This window comes from Falco naumanni, chromosome 1 (assembly GCF_017639655.2).
Source record: "Falco naumanni isolate bFalNau1 chromosome 1, bFalNau1.pat, whole genome shotgun sequence".
In the NCBI taxonomy this organism is placed as follows: domain Eukaryota; kingdom Metazoa; phylum Chordata; class Aves; order Falconiformes; family Falconidae; genus Falco; species Falco naumanni.
Window position 1 is genome coordinate 16,653,084 of NC_054054.1, and position 16,634 is coordinate 16,669,717.

Below are 16,634 nucleotides of genomic sequence, written 5' to 3' on the forward strand. Positions count from 1 at the left end.
TCCCTCAGCTGCTGTGTTTAAGTTCTGGTCCCCTTTCTTACAAATTCCCATTCTTTGGGGCCAGCCACGCACCCAATGCAACGTCACGTCACTCCCCCAGTCTTTCTGGCACAATCCGGCTCCCGACACACCCGTCCCGTTTCAGTGCTCACTTACCCCATCCTCTCTACGCTGTGTGGCACACCGACCTCGCTAGGGAATCAACAGCGCGTCCCAGCACAGGGACAGACGTGTTCCGCTGCCAGCAATTCTCTAAAAATACATATGTGCATTGTTTACAATGGGATCCAGCATAAACCACTTCGAGCCTAGAAGGCAGGCTCCGAACCTTGCCTTTCCGAGCTGTCAAAGTCATCGCAACCGTGATGAAAGACAATTTAGTCACAGCAGATCTGCCACAAATTTGGCAACAACGGGCTAGGCTGCGGCACTACTGCAGAACGAAACGTTGCATTTTTTAGTTCATAGCTCCTCCCCGCCCCGAAACCAGGTACCGCACAACAGGCACACCCGACAAACGCGTCGGAAAACCTGGCCACGTGTTTTAGCTGCTGAATTGAGTACCCGGCCCCAGGAGCTGCTTCTGCGTGGCAGGAGCGCTGCTGGAGCCACAGTTCAAGGGCAGGGCACTCCCAGGGAGCTGGCCCCTCACTCATCTGCTGCCTTCCTTCACTCCAAATCCACTGCTGGCCTGTCTGGTGCCTCTTGGGGCTTTTCTGGCTCCAACCCCAACATCTGAGCTGCCATGAATTTCACAGGGCACTGTTCTTGCTTCTCCCGGACCCAGGTTTAGTGCAGGAACCTCGCAAAAGGCTACGGAGTTCCTAATTAATCATCCTTCTGTTTGTCTGGACAGAAAGGAGCCGAACTAACTCTCCCAACACCCAGTTTGCAACAGGGACTCTAAATTGTACGATCTTAACATTAACATCGAAGGCCGTGCTCCACGTGGCGCGGATGAGACTGCACTTTCCCGATCAAAAGGTCCATCAGGCCCTTTCCCAATCAAAAGGTCCATGGCCCCTGCTTGCTCCTGGCACCTCCACTCTCCACTACGCCTGAGGGATGCTCCAGCCACAGCACAGCCTCTGGCTCCACAAACCCCTTGAAAAATTCAAAGGGCAATTATTTTTGTTTGTTTGTTTGATCGAGGCAGGCTTCTCAGAGACCTGCGGAAGGGAGTATTTTGGACAGGCAACAGGCTGGCAGAGGTGGAGAGCAGCACGTGCACATTGGGGTGCTGTGGGCACGAGGGCCACAAAACCACCGCACAAAGCCGGCTCACCTTCCTGAAGCTGAGCAGTGCCTCCGCCTGACTTCACAAGCCGTGGAGACGAGGCGCTGCAGTGCACTCTGTAGGCAGGATACGACACTAATTGCAAGTTCTTTGTGTCATTCAAAATGCTGCACCGAAGTTAAGCACAGATTAACTAACATAATACGGCACAGATCAAAGCAGATGGCTAACTCATCTTTTGCTCGTGGGAAAATGAGGTTGAAAAACTGAACGGTCCAGCTGCGCACACCAGCCTGGAGCTACTGTGAGGAGGGCAGCGATGCCAGACCCTACACCCCGCGGGCAGCATGGTTTACTAGCTCAGAACGCTTTGATGAAGTTCATTCCTGACCCGCTCCATGACAGCAGAATAGCATGCCAGGCTGCAGCTGCCAAGTGTCTGCAGGTACACCGAGAAGTATAGTAATTCCCCTGTAACTGTTAAAATAGGAAACATTTTTTTTTCAGTGTATGGAAAGATTTAAAATACAGAAAACCCCGCATGAGAAATACTTGCGCCTATGAAAAGCAGACATTACCAACGCTACGTAACCAAGACATGGCTTAGGAAGGCCACGAAAACTGCTTCTGTAACTACTGCTTAAGAGCACACTTATAACTAAAAACCTGGAAGAGTTCATGGAAGGGGTCAAACACAGTGAGCACAGACAGCTAAGTTCATCCATAGAGCAGTTCCTTTTCTTTTACAACCAAAGATATCACTACTGGCAAATACGATGTCAATTCAGGTGCTCCTCAGCCAAGGAACAGGGGAGCCCTGACTGCATCAAAGCCTGTTTTTTACTTGGAGAAAATCTGTTAGCCACCAGTGTTGGCACGTTATCAACTGCCAACATGACCCGCCCCCCCCCCCCCCCCCCCCCCCCGCCCCCATTCTGTAGCATTACCAACTAAGCAAAGTGTATAAAAATGGACTAAAGAATTAGTAAAATATTTCAACATATGGGAATCTTAGGCTGTTTCTCACCACAGAAGGTTCTGCTCTAGTAGTCCTTCCCTCCTCGGAGAAGATGATTTAAATTGGATTTTCATACTTCCTCCTCTTCCACTGTCCGTTATCCAGCACGACTTAAATCATTCTTTTCTGTCTGCTTTCTCTATATTGGTACAGCCTATTCTATACACTGTCCAATTCTGCTGGCTTCTAAAATTGACACTTATAAAGCAAAAAAAGAATAAAGGAAGACACATAATTTCACCCTGCATCATCGTGGATGACCGTACTCAAAAACCGTTAACAAGCAACAGAAATTTACTCCTCAGGATGATACAGAAACACGTTACTCACTAGTTACCACTCCCATGTTAAAAACATTTATTCAGCTGCAAATGTTGCGTCTTTCCAACAAACGCAAAACAGCTTTTTGGTGGTAAATAGCAGGTATTTATTTGAAATGAAAAAAATACTTCAGTACCTGAACTATTGCATTTAATCATGTATTGTTGTAATTGTGTTACTCTACCTTTTTGCATTGGAGACAAATATACAATGAACATTCAGATATCACAGATTGCACACTAGATAGTAAATCGTCAGGCCTTTTACGTAACCACCAAAAAACAGATATTGGATTCTGCAATATAGTACAAAATTCCACACTCCAGTCTTAGCCAGTTATCTTCAATTTTCTCCTGATGCTGTACAAATAAATGGCCATTTAACTAGGGCTTACAAGTTAATAACAGGACAAAAAAAATATACATTGCACTGACACAAAAAGTCAGCTGTGTTAATAGTCATGCAACAAGTAACCAAACTTGCTGAAATTAAAAATACTTTCTAAAAACAGTTTTAACTGCATAAGTATTTTATACACAGTTCATTTACTGAAACAAAAGGAGTCTTTAAATGATACAAAGCAAATATAAGTTTCTACCAATTTTATACATAAGAAAGTGCAAAATAACTTATCTAAAGTGTTTTGCTATTGAACTGATGAACGTCGGCTGGAGGCAGCCAACCCCCTCCCAGAAGCATGACATTACAGTTGCACACTACATACGAATGTTAAGAGTACGTGAATAAGTATACTACAAAGAACAAGGCAGGAGAAGACGCGTGAGGTACTTGCAGAGGATACAGTCTACTAATGTTAGTGTACATGAGTATATTTTTGCTCAACAGATTTTTACATGGAAAACAAAGCAAGTATTTGCATTAGAAGCCTGAAAGAAATGGAAAAAAAACCCACTCCCAAGTGAACAAAACAGTTGCCCACAGCACCAGCTGCCAGAGGAAATATGAGCAGGTGTGTTTTTTCCCCTCCACCTCCTACAAGCAAGAACGTGGGTTTTGGAACAGTGCAACTAAAGAATAAAGTCAGAGGGCTGTGGTGATTCGGTTGCAAAATGTAAATTGGGACTAAGTTCTATGCTACAGGACCTGTAAAGAACAACGACCTTGGTTTGTTTAGTATGCTGCCCATCGTCGGAAGCGTAGCACACCACCCGTGTAACGGGCTCACACGGCCGAGAGCAGCTGCCTACCTCTTCACTGACGGCCCACCATCTCCACGACCCTGCGTTAGTACTATATGCCAACTGTTTTCTTTAGTGTTTGGATTATATCAGTGCTATTGCCATAAATAAATATTGTGTTTATTACGGTTTAATTACGTGTATTATTTAATACAAGTTCCAGTCCGTAGAAAAGAAGGCTTCCTTAAATTTAGGTTGGATTTGAAATCTGGAGGCAAGGGGAAGAAAACTCTGTGGACTCAAAGGCATTTCCGAGTTGTTAAAAGAGCCTTTTCTGCAAACCAAAAACGTTAAGGCCACTCGCCTGTCTTCTGAACTATGCTGGTTTCGCATCATTTTGGGAAGGGTGAAGGCAACGTTAGAGAGAACAGCTGAACACAGAAATTCCAGTGCTCCGCACATGCTTACTGAGGACCTCTTCTTGTTTTTAGGGACAAATCTGTCAGGGTAGCCATGCAGCCTGGCTACTTGGATCATCACTCTTTGGATCTAAAGGGATCTATTTGGGTCAGCTAATCTCAACAAACCTGCATTTACTCAACAGTGTGCAAGGGCTCTAGAGAAGCCTTTCTGTTCATTTGGGGACCTAGTATACATACCAAAACAGGAATATATCTCATTTTACAGACCAGCACATACATAATAAACAAACATGTATCAAAATACATATTTAACCTTCAGTGCATAAACATGTGATACCAGGGTAAATAGTAAGTGGTCAGGATTAACAAATTATTCACCGCTAGAAGCTCAAATCAAGGGAAGACAGGTGTACCCCCCTCAGTGCCAAGAACCTTCTGGAAGGAACTCACACCACCACAGAGGGCCTGGCATTTTCGACGGTGCCATTCTGATGACAGTGCCAGTTTTAACCATTTGCTGTCCCAGGGCCACAGTCTGCCCAAACCATTCCAAGCGAAGGATAACCTCATCGTCTTGAGTGGAGGCACCCACTGAAGTACTAGCGGAGCAAAAGCAGGGCCACCTGTCTTCTGTTGGTTTGGGTCCTATCCTTACCGCTATTTAAAAGAATCCATTGTGAATAAATCTAGATCTAGATCAGTTTATCACCCATTTACAAAATATATACACATACGTTAAAAAACAAAACCAAGCCAAACACCAGCCTGCCCCCTGCACCCCCCCACCCCCCCACCCCCAAAACCCACTGGCAAGACCTCATTCAGAAATTAAGTCCATGGGCCTATCTCTGATGCACATGTTCCAATCCCAGTGGGTTTCAGTGTCTCTACTTCCTCCCACATGTAGTGCAAAATAAATGACAGAGTAGTAAAAAAATACTGCGATTGAATTCATATTGGAACTTAAAAACCATAATGGAAATCTACTGCTGTCCTCAAGTTGATGTCATGTGCCGAAACATGAAGATAGCTCTTAGAAGCATTTCTGACATGACTAATATCACCCTGTTTTACAGCAATGCCTATTGTTCCAGAAGTTTTTTTGCAAACAAGCTACAGGACGACAGCGGTTCAATTTTACGCACAAGGAATTCATTCTGTACCTATATATGCAAGCCAACTGATATTGACTAAAGGTAAAAGCTGGTTCTTGCACTGCATGAATCAGCTGCTAATGAACATTAAGTAATTAACAAAACTGCAGCTCTGACATATGTATAAAAGAGGCCTTATTAAATATGAACAACACTGAGGTGGTAAATAGTTTGGTATAAAATGCAACACAAGTGTACAATTTAGTTCCTGGTTATCTTACAGCTAGAATAAAATACTCCAAGTCCCATTCTCAAAAAATCTTTTTTTTTTTTTTTTTTTTGAAAAAATCTATGAATAGCCTTACTTAAATAAAGATACTGTGGGCAACTGAAAGAACAGACATGCACAGACTGGATTTTAAACAGAAATATGCATAATGCCTTCGAGTCTTCTGGTTTTGTTTTGTTTGTTTTTGTTTTTTTTTAAAACATTCGTATTTAAATTGATAGATGAGATAAAGATGCCACACAAAGTATAGTGGTTAATCTGAAGTCCCATGTAACAGGCAGTTAAGTTCATATTTAGATAAAAAGGCCATTATACCTATTTACAATATACACAGTTGCTTGCGAAGAAGGCAGATTTACAACTATCTTCTAAAAAGCCTTCCCCTCCCCCTCCCCCCGATAAAGATAACTACCTCTACAAAAACAAGACAAGAACGGGTATTTAGGATAAGTGAGGATTTTCTCCATAGCCACGTCAACATAGGTTTAGGAGTTGACAGTTCTATTGGATTTGCGGTTATTAATCATGTCTTCCTGGGCCTTGCTCTTCTCTTAATTACGCTGTTAGCCTCATTTACCTTCTGTCAACACAAATCAATTCAATGATCCCTTTTTTACTTTTAGTGCTTAAAACTCAGTATAAACCTAAGTGTAAACAGACAATATTCTAATCCCTTCCGATCACTGCGTGATACTCTCACTAGTTCTTGGAGCGACCACAGGGCTGGCTGGAGTCTCCGTTTGCCAGCACCCCATCAATTTCTGGGCCCCTCCTCTGAACCCCTCTCATGCTGCAGGTTGTAGAAGCAGTTCTGGCAGACTCTGACTGGTGATGAAATCTTCAGACGCTTGATTTCAGACTGAAACCTACTGCACCTGCAGAGGAAAACAAACATTGCTATCAACCCAGGTCTCCCCCCAACCTAGCCAGTTTCTATCGAGATGTGGAAATTATCATAACGGTTTCAAATCGCAGAAAAGCGGCATTTAACTTGTATGATCCTCACAGAATCAATGCAACAACTGCGTGAGATGTAGCTTAAAACCAGCTTAGTCTCTGAACTTTTGTCACCAGTTTAAGCTCAAAGTAGAGCTACAGAGATCAAACTAGAAATACCATTCCTGGCCCAGTGGACCAGACAGGAGAGACTTCCACCTGTTTCTAGGTAAGGGGAGCTCACACACATCCTGTGTGTCATACATCTTGCTATTTGAGGCTGCACGCTGCTGGCTCCTACATCAGCATTCCTTACAGTCCTGCACACCATTCATATTTTGACCAGGTTACTTGTAGACTGCCAAGAAAAACTAGTTGCTGCCAAAGAAGTTTGTTTGGCTGTTTGGGTTTTTTTTGGTGGTTTGTTGGGGTTTTTTTGTGGTTTTTTGTTTGCTTGGTTTTTTTTGTGGGTTTTTTCTTCACTAAGTTCATTTGTCTAAAGCTTTTCCCAGATGGGCAACCGGGAGGTTTTCAAAGCTGCAAGCAGATTTCATTCTCTCCTCATATCTGTCTTGCTAACTGGATTTATAAAGGGGCTAGTCTGTCTTTTCTAACCCCTCGCTGGAAGTTTTGAGAGTTCTGATGTTTTTTTCTTCACCAGTTCTGTTTTGGCAAGGGAAACCTCAGTCTTTCAGCAGAGTTCCATGGTATGCAACAGCTTTACCCAGCCTAAAATTCTGTACGGAAAAGAGCCCAAAGGACACCATTGGCTGACTTACTTCTGACAGAAGAGCTGCCCACAGTTCCTGCAATGGTGACGCCTCTCAGTGAGTGAAAAACGGACCGAGCAGCCCGAACAGCTGTCTCCCCCCTCGTCCTTCACCCAGTGATCGGCTGCAGATCGGCCAGGCTGATCGCTTACGGACCAGCTGAACACCCTGCCTCGACCATCCCCAATAAGAATTCTGCTGTGATCTCTGTAAGAAAAAACACAAAAGCTTTCTTGCCACAACTCTGTCAGTAACACACAGACATCGATGACCAGTTTTACATGCCACAATATGTAAAACCACTGGCATAGTAATTAATGCACAAATTAGGCTGGTATGACTGAGAACCGAAGCTGTAACAATACACTGTAACATCACGCAGCTGAGTAAGCCTACTTATTTTAGCAGTTTTTTAAATCTCAGTCCTTGAACACAGCTGCCCTAACCAGGAGTACCACAAAACAGCATTATGCAAAGAACAGCGGCTGCTTCGTACCGCTTCCCACTGACAACACTGAAAACATGTTTTAAGCAATCGCTCGCGAGCTACTCACTTAGAGATGCCAAGTGCAGTGATTTCTGCTGGATGTGCGTTGTCTTTGCGATCAAATGCCGTGTGCATAGTTAGTTTGCTTCTAAACACCAACTGACGCTCCCATCTGTATCCTAAAAATAAGTGGGAAGTAGGAGGGGAAAAAGCAAATTTGCTTGTTCTTGGTTTTGTTTCCTCTTCCCCCAACATACAGGTATGTGTGACTTTCTAGAAAGAAAAAAACTCCCCTCAGAGATCACTCTCTATGACTAAATTTCCACTCAGGGAAAACCTATTTTTCAACTGATTCCCAATGCATGTAAGAAAGGAAAGGATACAAAACAACGAACAGAGCCTCCCATGTCCCTAAGTCCATCTGGGAGCTGCAGAGGATGGTGACATACGCAGGGAGGCCCTGTACCAAAGCCTGACAGAGGTGGGATAGCTTCCTTTTTTATTTTAATTATTTTATTTTTAAAGTGAAGACTCAGATTTCCAACTATCATTAATTTTCTTTATGAAAGCTCCTACGATGTTGTGTTTTGAGTACGTGACTAAACCAGTTTTGATGGCATAGCAGCGTTTTGGCCATTGTTCAGCAGTACTTGCAGAGTGTCAAGGTTTTCTTTTTTTCGCTGCTCTGCCCCGCACTCCCCGTCAGGAATTTGGAGGTGCACAGTAAGTTGGGAAGGGACACAAGCTGGACAGCTGACTCAGACTGAGAAAGGGATGTTCCACACTGTGTAACATCATGCTCAGCAATCAAACTGAGAAGAGGGTTTTTTGGGGAAGGCAGCCATTCGCTCAGAGACTGGCTGGTCATCATTCTGCTTGTGGGAAGTGGCAAAGCCATTGCCTGTGCATCACTTCCTTTGTCTTCCTCTTTCCTTGGTTTATTAGACTATCCTTACCTCGACTCACAAGCTCCTTTCCTTTTCTTCTTTCTATTCTCTCCACCATCCTGCTGCAGGGGTGTTGTGGTGGGTGACTGGCTTAACTGCCAGCCAGGGTAAAGAGACCACAGCTTCTCAGGAAAAGCTTGAACAACACGCAATATTTACACACCAATTTTTCTCTTCACCAACCATTTTGGAATTTATCAACCACCCCTGCTCAGAGCTGCACAGAGACAGACTGCCTCACGGGTCAGTGCTGAAAGCACCTTTATCTGACAGAGGAGGCGTGCCCCATTTCTTTTACCTGGTTTAAGCTTGCTGTAGTGCCGTGCTTCAGCATAGCCGGGGTGCGGGTGGTTGACCTGAGCGTGGGGATGCATTTTTGCTTGCCCCTCAGAATAATTCACAAAGATAAAGCCATCCTTCTCATCCAAGCTGAGCTGGTCTGACCAACGCCTGGAGTCATCAGAGCCACTGTCTGCTGACCACGCTGCCGCTGCTCTGTTTGATGACGACCTCGGCCTGTGGCTGGTGCTTATGGGTTGACTCTGGCTCTCCTGCAGTTTCATGTCCTGGCCAATGCATGGATCATCTGCCTCAGAGTCACTGCTGTCCTCTTCGTGGGCTTCCTGCCCTGGATTCACCCAACAGGAGAGAAGATGTTAGCAAGGCTGCTTTGAGCCTGAGCTTTTTCCCTATGCTGCTGCTACGCTACCTACAACCCAGCAGGTACCACCACAGCATGACTAGAGGGAAAGTGCATGCAGGCACCTCAAAGCCTTTGCAGAGAGTCATCTCCTGCCAGGAATCACACTATTCATCTTTTTTGCACTGGTCTGTCAGAAAACAGCACTCTTTAGCTGAAGCTATTTCCTATGATAGGCCACCTAAGTCAGGCTACCACAGACATAACGAGTGGTATTTTCAAAACCGCTCATTAGCAAACCAAACCCTGCTGCCTTTCGGCAAAATGTACACAAGCAAGCACAGTCAGTAATGCTGAAACTCTGGCTGACTGAGAAACAGCATGCAGATTTGCTAATAAAAGGGTTTGTTAATACAAAAAAAGCAACTGCCGAAGATACTTATATTCCTAGTGACACTGAAGAAAAGAACTGTATTTATACAATAATTACTAATGAGTATTATGAGATACAGATTCAAATCTAGATCGTATCTTCAATATGAAGAGGGCAAGAGGAAGATGAGAAGGCTAAAAGGAACACCCATCAAGAATGGACCAGCATCTTCCAACAGGGGAAAGTGATATGGCCAGCACTGCTTGTCTATACAGCATGCTGTTCCATCAGTAAATATAAATATTTTTTTTGACTCTGACGTTATGCTGTAATTCCATAAAAGAAAATATCTAGCTTTTGGACAACAGTAGCATCCATTGGGTCCACTGATAACAGAAACAACCACACACAGAGCAGTTCAGTCTTCACAGATGAAAAAGCTATGATGGGCATGATTTTTCTTTTAGCAATATGAAACTACTGTGAGGAAGATGGTGAACAATGAACTCAGTTGCTCTATTTATTATGCCCGGCTGGATGTCTATTGTTTTCTGAGACAAAATCCCCATTGTCCATTCTGCACTGTATAACCACAGGTATATAACCTGTATAACCTGTGTATAGCAAAGATCAGATGACAATACACCTGTCAGGAGACATACCTATTTGTGCTTCCTGACAATCCTCTTGCATTTCCAGCATCTCCACAGGCTCTGGAGCTGGTGTTTCTGGTACTTGCAAGAACTCCATCCGCCAGAACTGGAGAGAGAGGGGATAAGAAAGTGGCACATCCTGAACACTTAGCTTTCTTCTGAGCTACTTCTAGAGTGGAGATGGCTTATTAGAACCGTGCATTTGCACTGCTAGAACAAGAGGCAGGTCACGTGATACCTGTTTTTGGCAGCTAGATACTGTAAGAGGACATCTGTGTTCATGCCTGAATCACAAATGAGCAAGTCTTGTGCTGTTATTTAACATTTTAGCTGTTCAAATAAAAAACCATCCCCTCCGCACAGCGATCTGACCAGCAAACTCCAGTTAAGGCAGACTCAGGACTGCACACAGTACTGAAAATTGGGTTAGACTCACAGTGATCAGGGATGTCACCAAGTTCCTCTTTCCTTTTCAGGCAGCAAAATGAATTGTCTCAAGGTGCATACCACAAGAGTGGTGAATGAAAACTACAATCTACAGGCAGGAAAGCCAGTGATCAAAAAGTGACCAAAAGAGAGCAGGAAGGAAAAATGTATGCTGCTGACTATCACTAGTTACTACATCACAATGGCTGCATCAAAAAGGAGAAGGAAGACTGGAAGACTGCATAGAAATGTCAGCTCACTGAAAAAGTTTTCCATGAATCTTCAGTGTTCATCTAACATGTCGACAGGATAGAGCATATCACCCTGTGCAGAGATGGCACGGCTGGTTCCAGCACCAAAAGCAGTCTGCATTGCCTACCCAGCCTGGACTCCCCTCCTTCCTGCAGGGCTAATTGTTCAGGTGGAGAACTCAAGTGCAGCAGGTCTGCTTCTGGGACTGGCCAGGGCATGGTGTTGGATAGACATGACTTCTCTAACTACTACTAGTAAGGCATAAACTTATTTTTCCAAGCAGTGATTCCTGGTACTTACCCGGACAACTCCATCTGAATGTCCTGTTACAATGACGTTCTGGGTATCCCACTCATTCATCTCCGACACAAAACAACACATTATTTGCTGGCTCCGGCCAGTGAAAGTGTTTACGCTTGCAGTAGGGCTGCCATTAATGCTCCATACATGGATGTAAGTGCCAGCACATGACACAATATCCCCCTGCAAAGACAAATAACACTTCTGTATTTCAACACAAGACTCAGGTTTTCTTCAGCAAAAATATAAGCCATGTTGATTTATAAGCCAACTTCAGTCACCAAGCCTGGCACTTTTCAGGAAGTTCTATTCAAGCTGAGTTTGGCCACCTAAACAAATCTTTAGGATGATATGCATTTTTTTTGAATTGTACATAGAAAACCACACTTAGTAACACTCTGTTTGTTCTATTTACAGCACACAATGAGTAGACCAGTTCCTCCACTTCTCACAGCATAACAAATCCAACAGTGTATTTTCAGTACTTTCCCTTCTTGGTTTTCAAAGGCTCTGCTCATGTTGCCTCTGCTTTTTCACAAACATGTACCACTTTACACTTCATTTGCTTCCTCATTAGGAAAAGAGCAAGAGATGGTCCAAACTAGTGCATAGGGGAAACACGAGCTGCAGTCTAAAACACTGACAACACTACAATCATGAGACTACTAGCAGCTAATAAACTGTACCTCTTGCTACCTCCTCCTTGCATTACAGCCCCATTTTGTCTTGCTTTCAGCCGCTACTATTGCTTCAGCTGCTACAAGGTCCATCCAGCCCTGATGGACCAGGTACATAAAGTTTCAAGTTGGGCAAATCCTTTCTGATATGTATGGGAGCTGGATAAGCGACAGCCCATAACTTATAGGACCGCCACAGAGACAAGCTTTTAGGGCATGTCTGTTTCCACTATGATTATCACTGCAGCTTCATCCAAAGCATCTTCCGCCTCCTTTAAATTAAGCGTAAAAGAACAGAAGTCAATCAAGATCACATAGAAATCTTTTCTTAGCTCCTGTGGTAGGTTTGACAACCCACTTTGAATGCCACACTAGCTATACTGCTGCCAGCACTGTCAATAAGCTCTCCTGAGCTCAAGCCACTCTGCATGGAATAAACACACGCGTGCCTCTGGAGAAACGACGCACCCTAAACCAGCTAGTTGCTTTTCAGACAAGTTATACAAGTTTTGCCAAACTAACAGAAGAGCCTAGCTTTTTCTTTGGTTTAACAATTTCTGACACTTGTTACTGTTCCCGCTGCACATTGCTGAATGGGATTTGTTTCTTACCGTTAATTCATTTATACAGAGTGCTGAAACTGGAGCCTTGTGACCTCGAAGCTGTGTTAGAAAAGACAGTTTATTCAAATCCCAGATGATGCAGGTGCGATCCCGTGATCCACTCACAATGATGTGATAAGCTAGAGAAGCTGTCAGGCATGTGACAGTGTCAGTATGACCCAGTAACGCCTGCAAAACAAAAGTCAGGAGGAACAAGCTGCAATCAGGAGAGAGCACAAAAATTATTACATTAAATGCACTTACATTAATGTCTTACCGAAAGATGCAACTGACTTACAAATCCTGAGCTGGCAATTATTTTTGTAACTGAAAGTGACAGGAGTAATATTTTTTCCCCATTTAAAAAGTACTCCCACAAAACCAAATTTCAAGGGTCTAATGTTATATAGCCTTCTACTGAAAAAAAACACCTCCAAAAATGTATGGAACAGGAATCCAGAATGCAGTCAGATTACTGCAGTTTACTTGGTTACAAATCACTGGCTAAGTGAAATGGCCTTCAATATGCTGCCCTGAAATTTAAGGGACAGTGTTTTATCTTGCACTGGTTTTAAAAAAACACTTTGGAAACACAGCTTTGGACAGTTGTTGGAGACCACACAAGGGAAGTTACTAAATATTTCTCTAAATTCCTTTTCCCTTAAGTTTGAGTGGAAGCTTTCCTCTGGAAAAGTCCTACTATCAACGCGCCAACAGGAACAGGAACATGTAACAATAATATGTAACAATCTAGCTACCTATAACAATGAATCACAGCTTCTAGTACATTTTGAGGTAATTGTTTTGGGGTTTTTTTTGTGGGTGGGTTTTGTGGTTTTGGCTTGGTTGGTTTTTTTTTAGCAAACATGCAAGACTCAGTCTGCACTTAGCTACAACTGGTTTTAAAGCACAGGTGCTTTTTTTTTTTAGATTAGAAGTTGATGTTCTGAATTAACAAAGCAAGAAAAGCTTCAAGTGATCCTGAACTGGTATACTCTGCTTCACAAACATCACTGCCAGAAAAAGCAAGTTTTGCACACAAGCGTAATTTAAATATATGCATCACACAAGTGTAATTTAAAACAAAAAAATATCAAAAAGGAAATTGAACCTTAAGACAGTCTCCTTCACTGCCCTCCCTGACACAGATGGAGGTATTTTACATACAACAATACAATAAATCAGATGATCTCACAAAACATGCCTGTATAATTTTGGTAACAATACTACCAAATTCTCCGTCTCTCCGAAGAGCTCCTTGGGATCAACCACCCTTAAGAACGATGTCATTTTGAAAACAGATTTTGCCTGCTTTCAATGCAGATCAGTAACCCGACTTCTCAGTTCCCCAAAGGTCTGCTGGACTTGTGGTTTCAAAGCTTATTATGTGAGCAATACCCTTTTCATGATTTTTTTGATCCTGTAACATCATTTACGTAAAAAGCATCTTTACTGTATTTTACCTGTTTCAGTGTGAGGGCTTTAGCTTTTTCTTTGGACATGCCCATTTCCCACACACACACCGCTGTACTTGTTCCTCCAGTGATAACCAGTTTGGGGTTGGGGCATATGGCACACAGTATCTGACCCCATTCTGACAAACATTCATAAACAATTACTGCCTAAAAATAAAGAAAACAAAGAAGAATTACTCTCAGGATTAGTGTTTGGTAGGATAAAAATAAAAACCCGAGTGCCACCCTGCAGGCTGGACCATTACGTAACTCAGAGCTGCTACATGCAGTTTTTCCTCAAACAGAAGCAATTTCAGCCTCTGCCATTAGATGCCTCCCAAGAGATGAGCTTTAACTGCATAGATTTAATTTAATTATGTTTTGCAGACCCGGTAAAAAATTATTATTAATTGGTTTATATCATTCTGCCAGCGTTCTGATGAAGGCCACCAGATAGGGAGCAATAAAACATACACAGTCCAAGATTATTTCATTCACACGTGAAACAGATTTCCAATGTTAGATCTTTTTTCACTATTGAATACTAATGGCTTTTGGTGCATTCAGCACTGAAACAAATTTCAGATTACAAACCTTGTCTGACTCGTAGGTACCCAGTCTACAGCTGAGGTCTGCATAGCCCCAAGCAAAAGTTTTATTCCACGTAGGTGGGATGAGAACCTTATTCTGTTCTACTGCCAGAATGCCTTTATCAGTACACACGATCTGTCCCACAGGCTCCTTGAGCTCTAAAAGAGAAGATGGGGTTATGTTTTATTGCTAGGCCAGGCAAATACTATCAGATCCCATTAAATACCTGATGCTCTGCAAAGGCAGGATCTCTGTACTGGGTATGTTACACACATCTTTGTTTCAACTGCGATGATGGCGACTTTCAGTAAGTTCGTAACAAATGCAGGGCTAAGCACCATCAGCAGTGGCGAGAACACCCTGAGCGTCCCAGACAGCTCTGATCCCACATGCAATGCTGCAGGTGTTCTTCAGACAAGATGTGTGTGGTCATTCAAAGTGACTGTACCATTTTCAGCACAAGTAAAAGTAAATTTCTGGTATCGATTCCAACATCTCGGCCAAGCGTTCCCACAGGCTACATTCCTAACTAAAGCCCATGGTGTCCTACCTGTTTTTCCCCAAGCTTTGCAAATATAGATGAGTGCTTTCTAAATTCCTGTCTTACTACAGCGCAGCCTTACTATGTCCTGTGTAATAGTATGTCCTTCTCTCTTTACAGCAGGCAGGCACAGATTCATTTGACCAACTAGGAAAGACATCACCATAATAGCATTTACCTGCCTCACAGACAAATTAATTTTTGTTCAGTCCAATGTCAGATATGAAGCCAAACCCCACCATTTTTGTTTCAGTACAGCTACCAAACACCACCTTTCCTGGCAACACTTCTCACTATTTCTTGGCACTAAAAGAATAATAAAGAATCCTTCTGCTACAAAAATCACAAAAATTGAGGCTATCGCAGGTCCAAAAGCAATGTAACCTGAATATCGTTTGTTAAATTAAAACTTTAAAGAGGTGCTTGGGCCCAATTTTATCCCTCTTTTAAAAAACTTGTATTAAACCAGCACAGGTGTGGTGCTTCCCAAGTACATTTTAAGGTAGCTAAGAACATAATCCTGCAGCTTAGGGTATTTTAAATTTGTTTTTCTCACAAAAGTACAGGCATTAAGAACATTAGAACCAAGCAAAACATGGAAAAGGATGATCTTGTTGAAACTCTGAATGCTCTGGCAAAGAAAGAGGAATAATTACTGCAGTTTTACAGTTTACCTTTCACTGGGGCAAGGGATGGCCGCAAGTTGTCCAAATGATGGAAAAAAATCTTGTCACCTGTGGAACCAGGGGGCACAGAGGTTCCCACAGCCTCCCCATTCAGTCGGCTTCTAACACGCTTTGGTGGGTGTGGTTTTTTAAAGAGCTGAAGTTCATGAAAAAATTAATTATCATCAAAAATTATAGGTTTACAAGAGCACAAGCTTAAAAAGATCACCAGTATGTCCAATTCACCTTCTAAAAATTCTGCAGGTTAGCAAATGTTACTTAACTGTTCTCAGTATTCAATACTAACTTATGTCAACTATTTCAGTAAGACTTCAACAAATCATCTGAAATCCAACAAGGATATAATAAGCAAAGTATTTTTAAAGCTACCTCCAGTTGCAAAAGCAGCTGAAGTAAAGCAAGCAAAAATCCCCAAGTTGACGCATAACACAGTATTAAACTCTAACTTAGGCCAAACCAAAAGCTAATTTTTGGCTTTGAAACAAACTGTGTCCCACAAACAGCAGCTCATGCACTTGGAGGCGGCCAGGCTACCAAAGAACAGAGTAACAGCATAGGTGGGCATGTAATTGGACTGCATACGACAACCATATAAAAGAAACACATCTTCAAACCTGATTATCTTCTGCCTAGCTTTTCATTACGAGTGATTGAATTTCAATTTTACTGCTTCAGTGACCATTCCTGGTATCTCAGATAGCGTTAAACAAGGTGATCATCACTTCTAATAAGTCATGTTCATCAATGACACACGCTATGGCTTATCACATGATAAATTC

At 42.8% G+C, this 16,634-nt stretch overlaps 1 protein-coding gene across 4 annotated transcripts in view; it reads right to left on the minus strand.

Annotated features, from left to right (window-relative positions):
* Nucleotides 1–2,658: 2,658 nt before the first annotated feature.
* Nucleotides 2,659–16,634, minus strand: part of WDFY3 (WD repeat and FYVE domain containing 3) — a 185,129-nt gene continuing 171,153 nt past the window's right edge. For all 4 annotated transcript variants that reach the window (XM_040582561.1, XM_040582543.1, XM_040582552.1 and 1 more), the window contains 10 exons: nucleotides 15,844–15,991; nucleotides 14,632–14,786; nucleotides 14,047–14,205; nucleotides 12,593–12,772; nucleotides 11,305–11,487; nucleotides 10,336–10,432; nucleotides 8,959–9,288; nucleotides 7,781–7,892; nucleotides 7,236–7,433; nucleotides 2,659–6,395 (listed from right to left, as the gene is read on the minus strand). In XM_040582561.1, coding sequence (XP_040438495.1) covers nucleotides 6,275–6,395; nucleotides 7,236–7,433; nucleotides 7,781–7,892; nucleotides 8,959–9,288; nucleotides 10,336–10,432; nucleotides 11,305–11,487; nucleotides 12,593–12,772; nucleotides 14,047–14,205; nucleotides 14,632–14,786; nucleotides 15,844–15,991 — 1,683 coding nt within the window. In that variant the 3' untranslated portion in view covers nucleotides 2,659–6,274. The remainder of the gene's footprint in view (nucleotides 6,396–7,235; nucleotides 7,434–7,780; nucleotides 7,893–8,958; nucleotides 9,289–10,335; nucleotides 10,433–11,304; nucleotides 11,488–12,592; nucleotides 12,773–14,046; nucleotides 14,206–14,631; nucleotides 14,787–15,843; nucleotides 15,992–16,634) is intronic.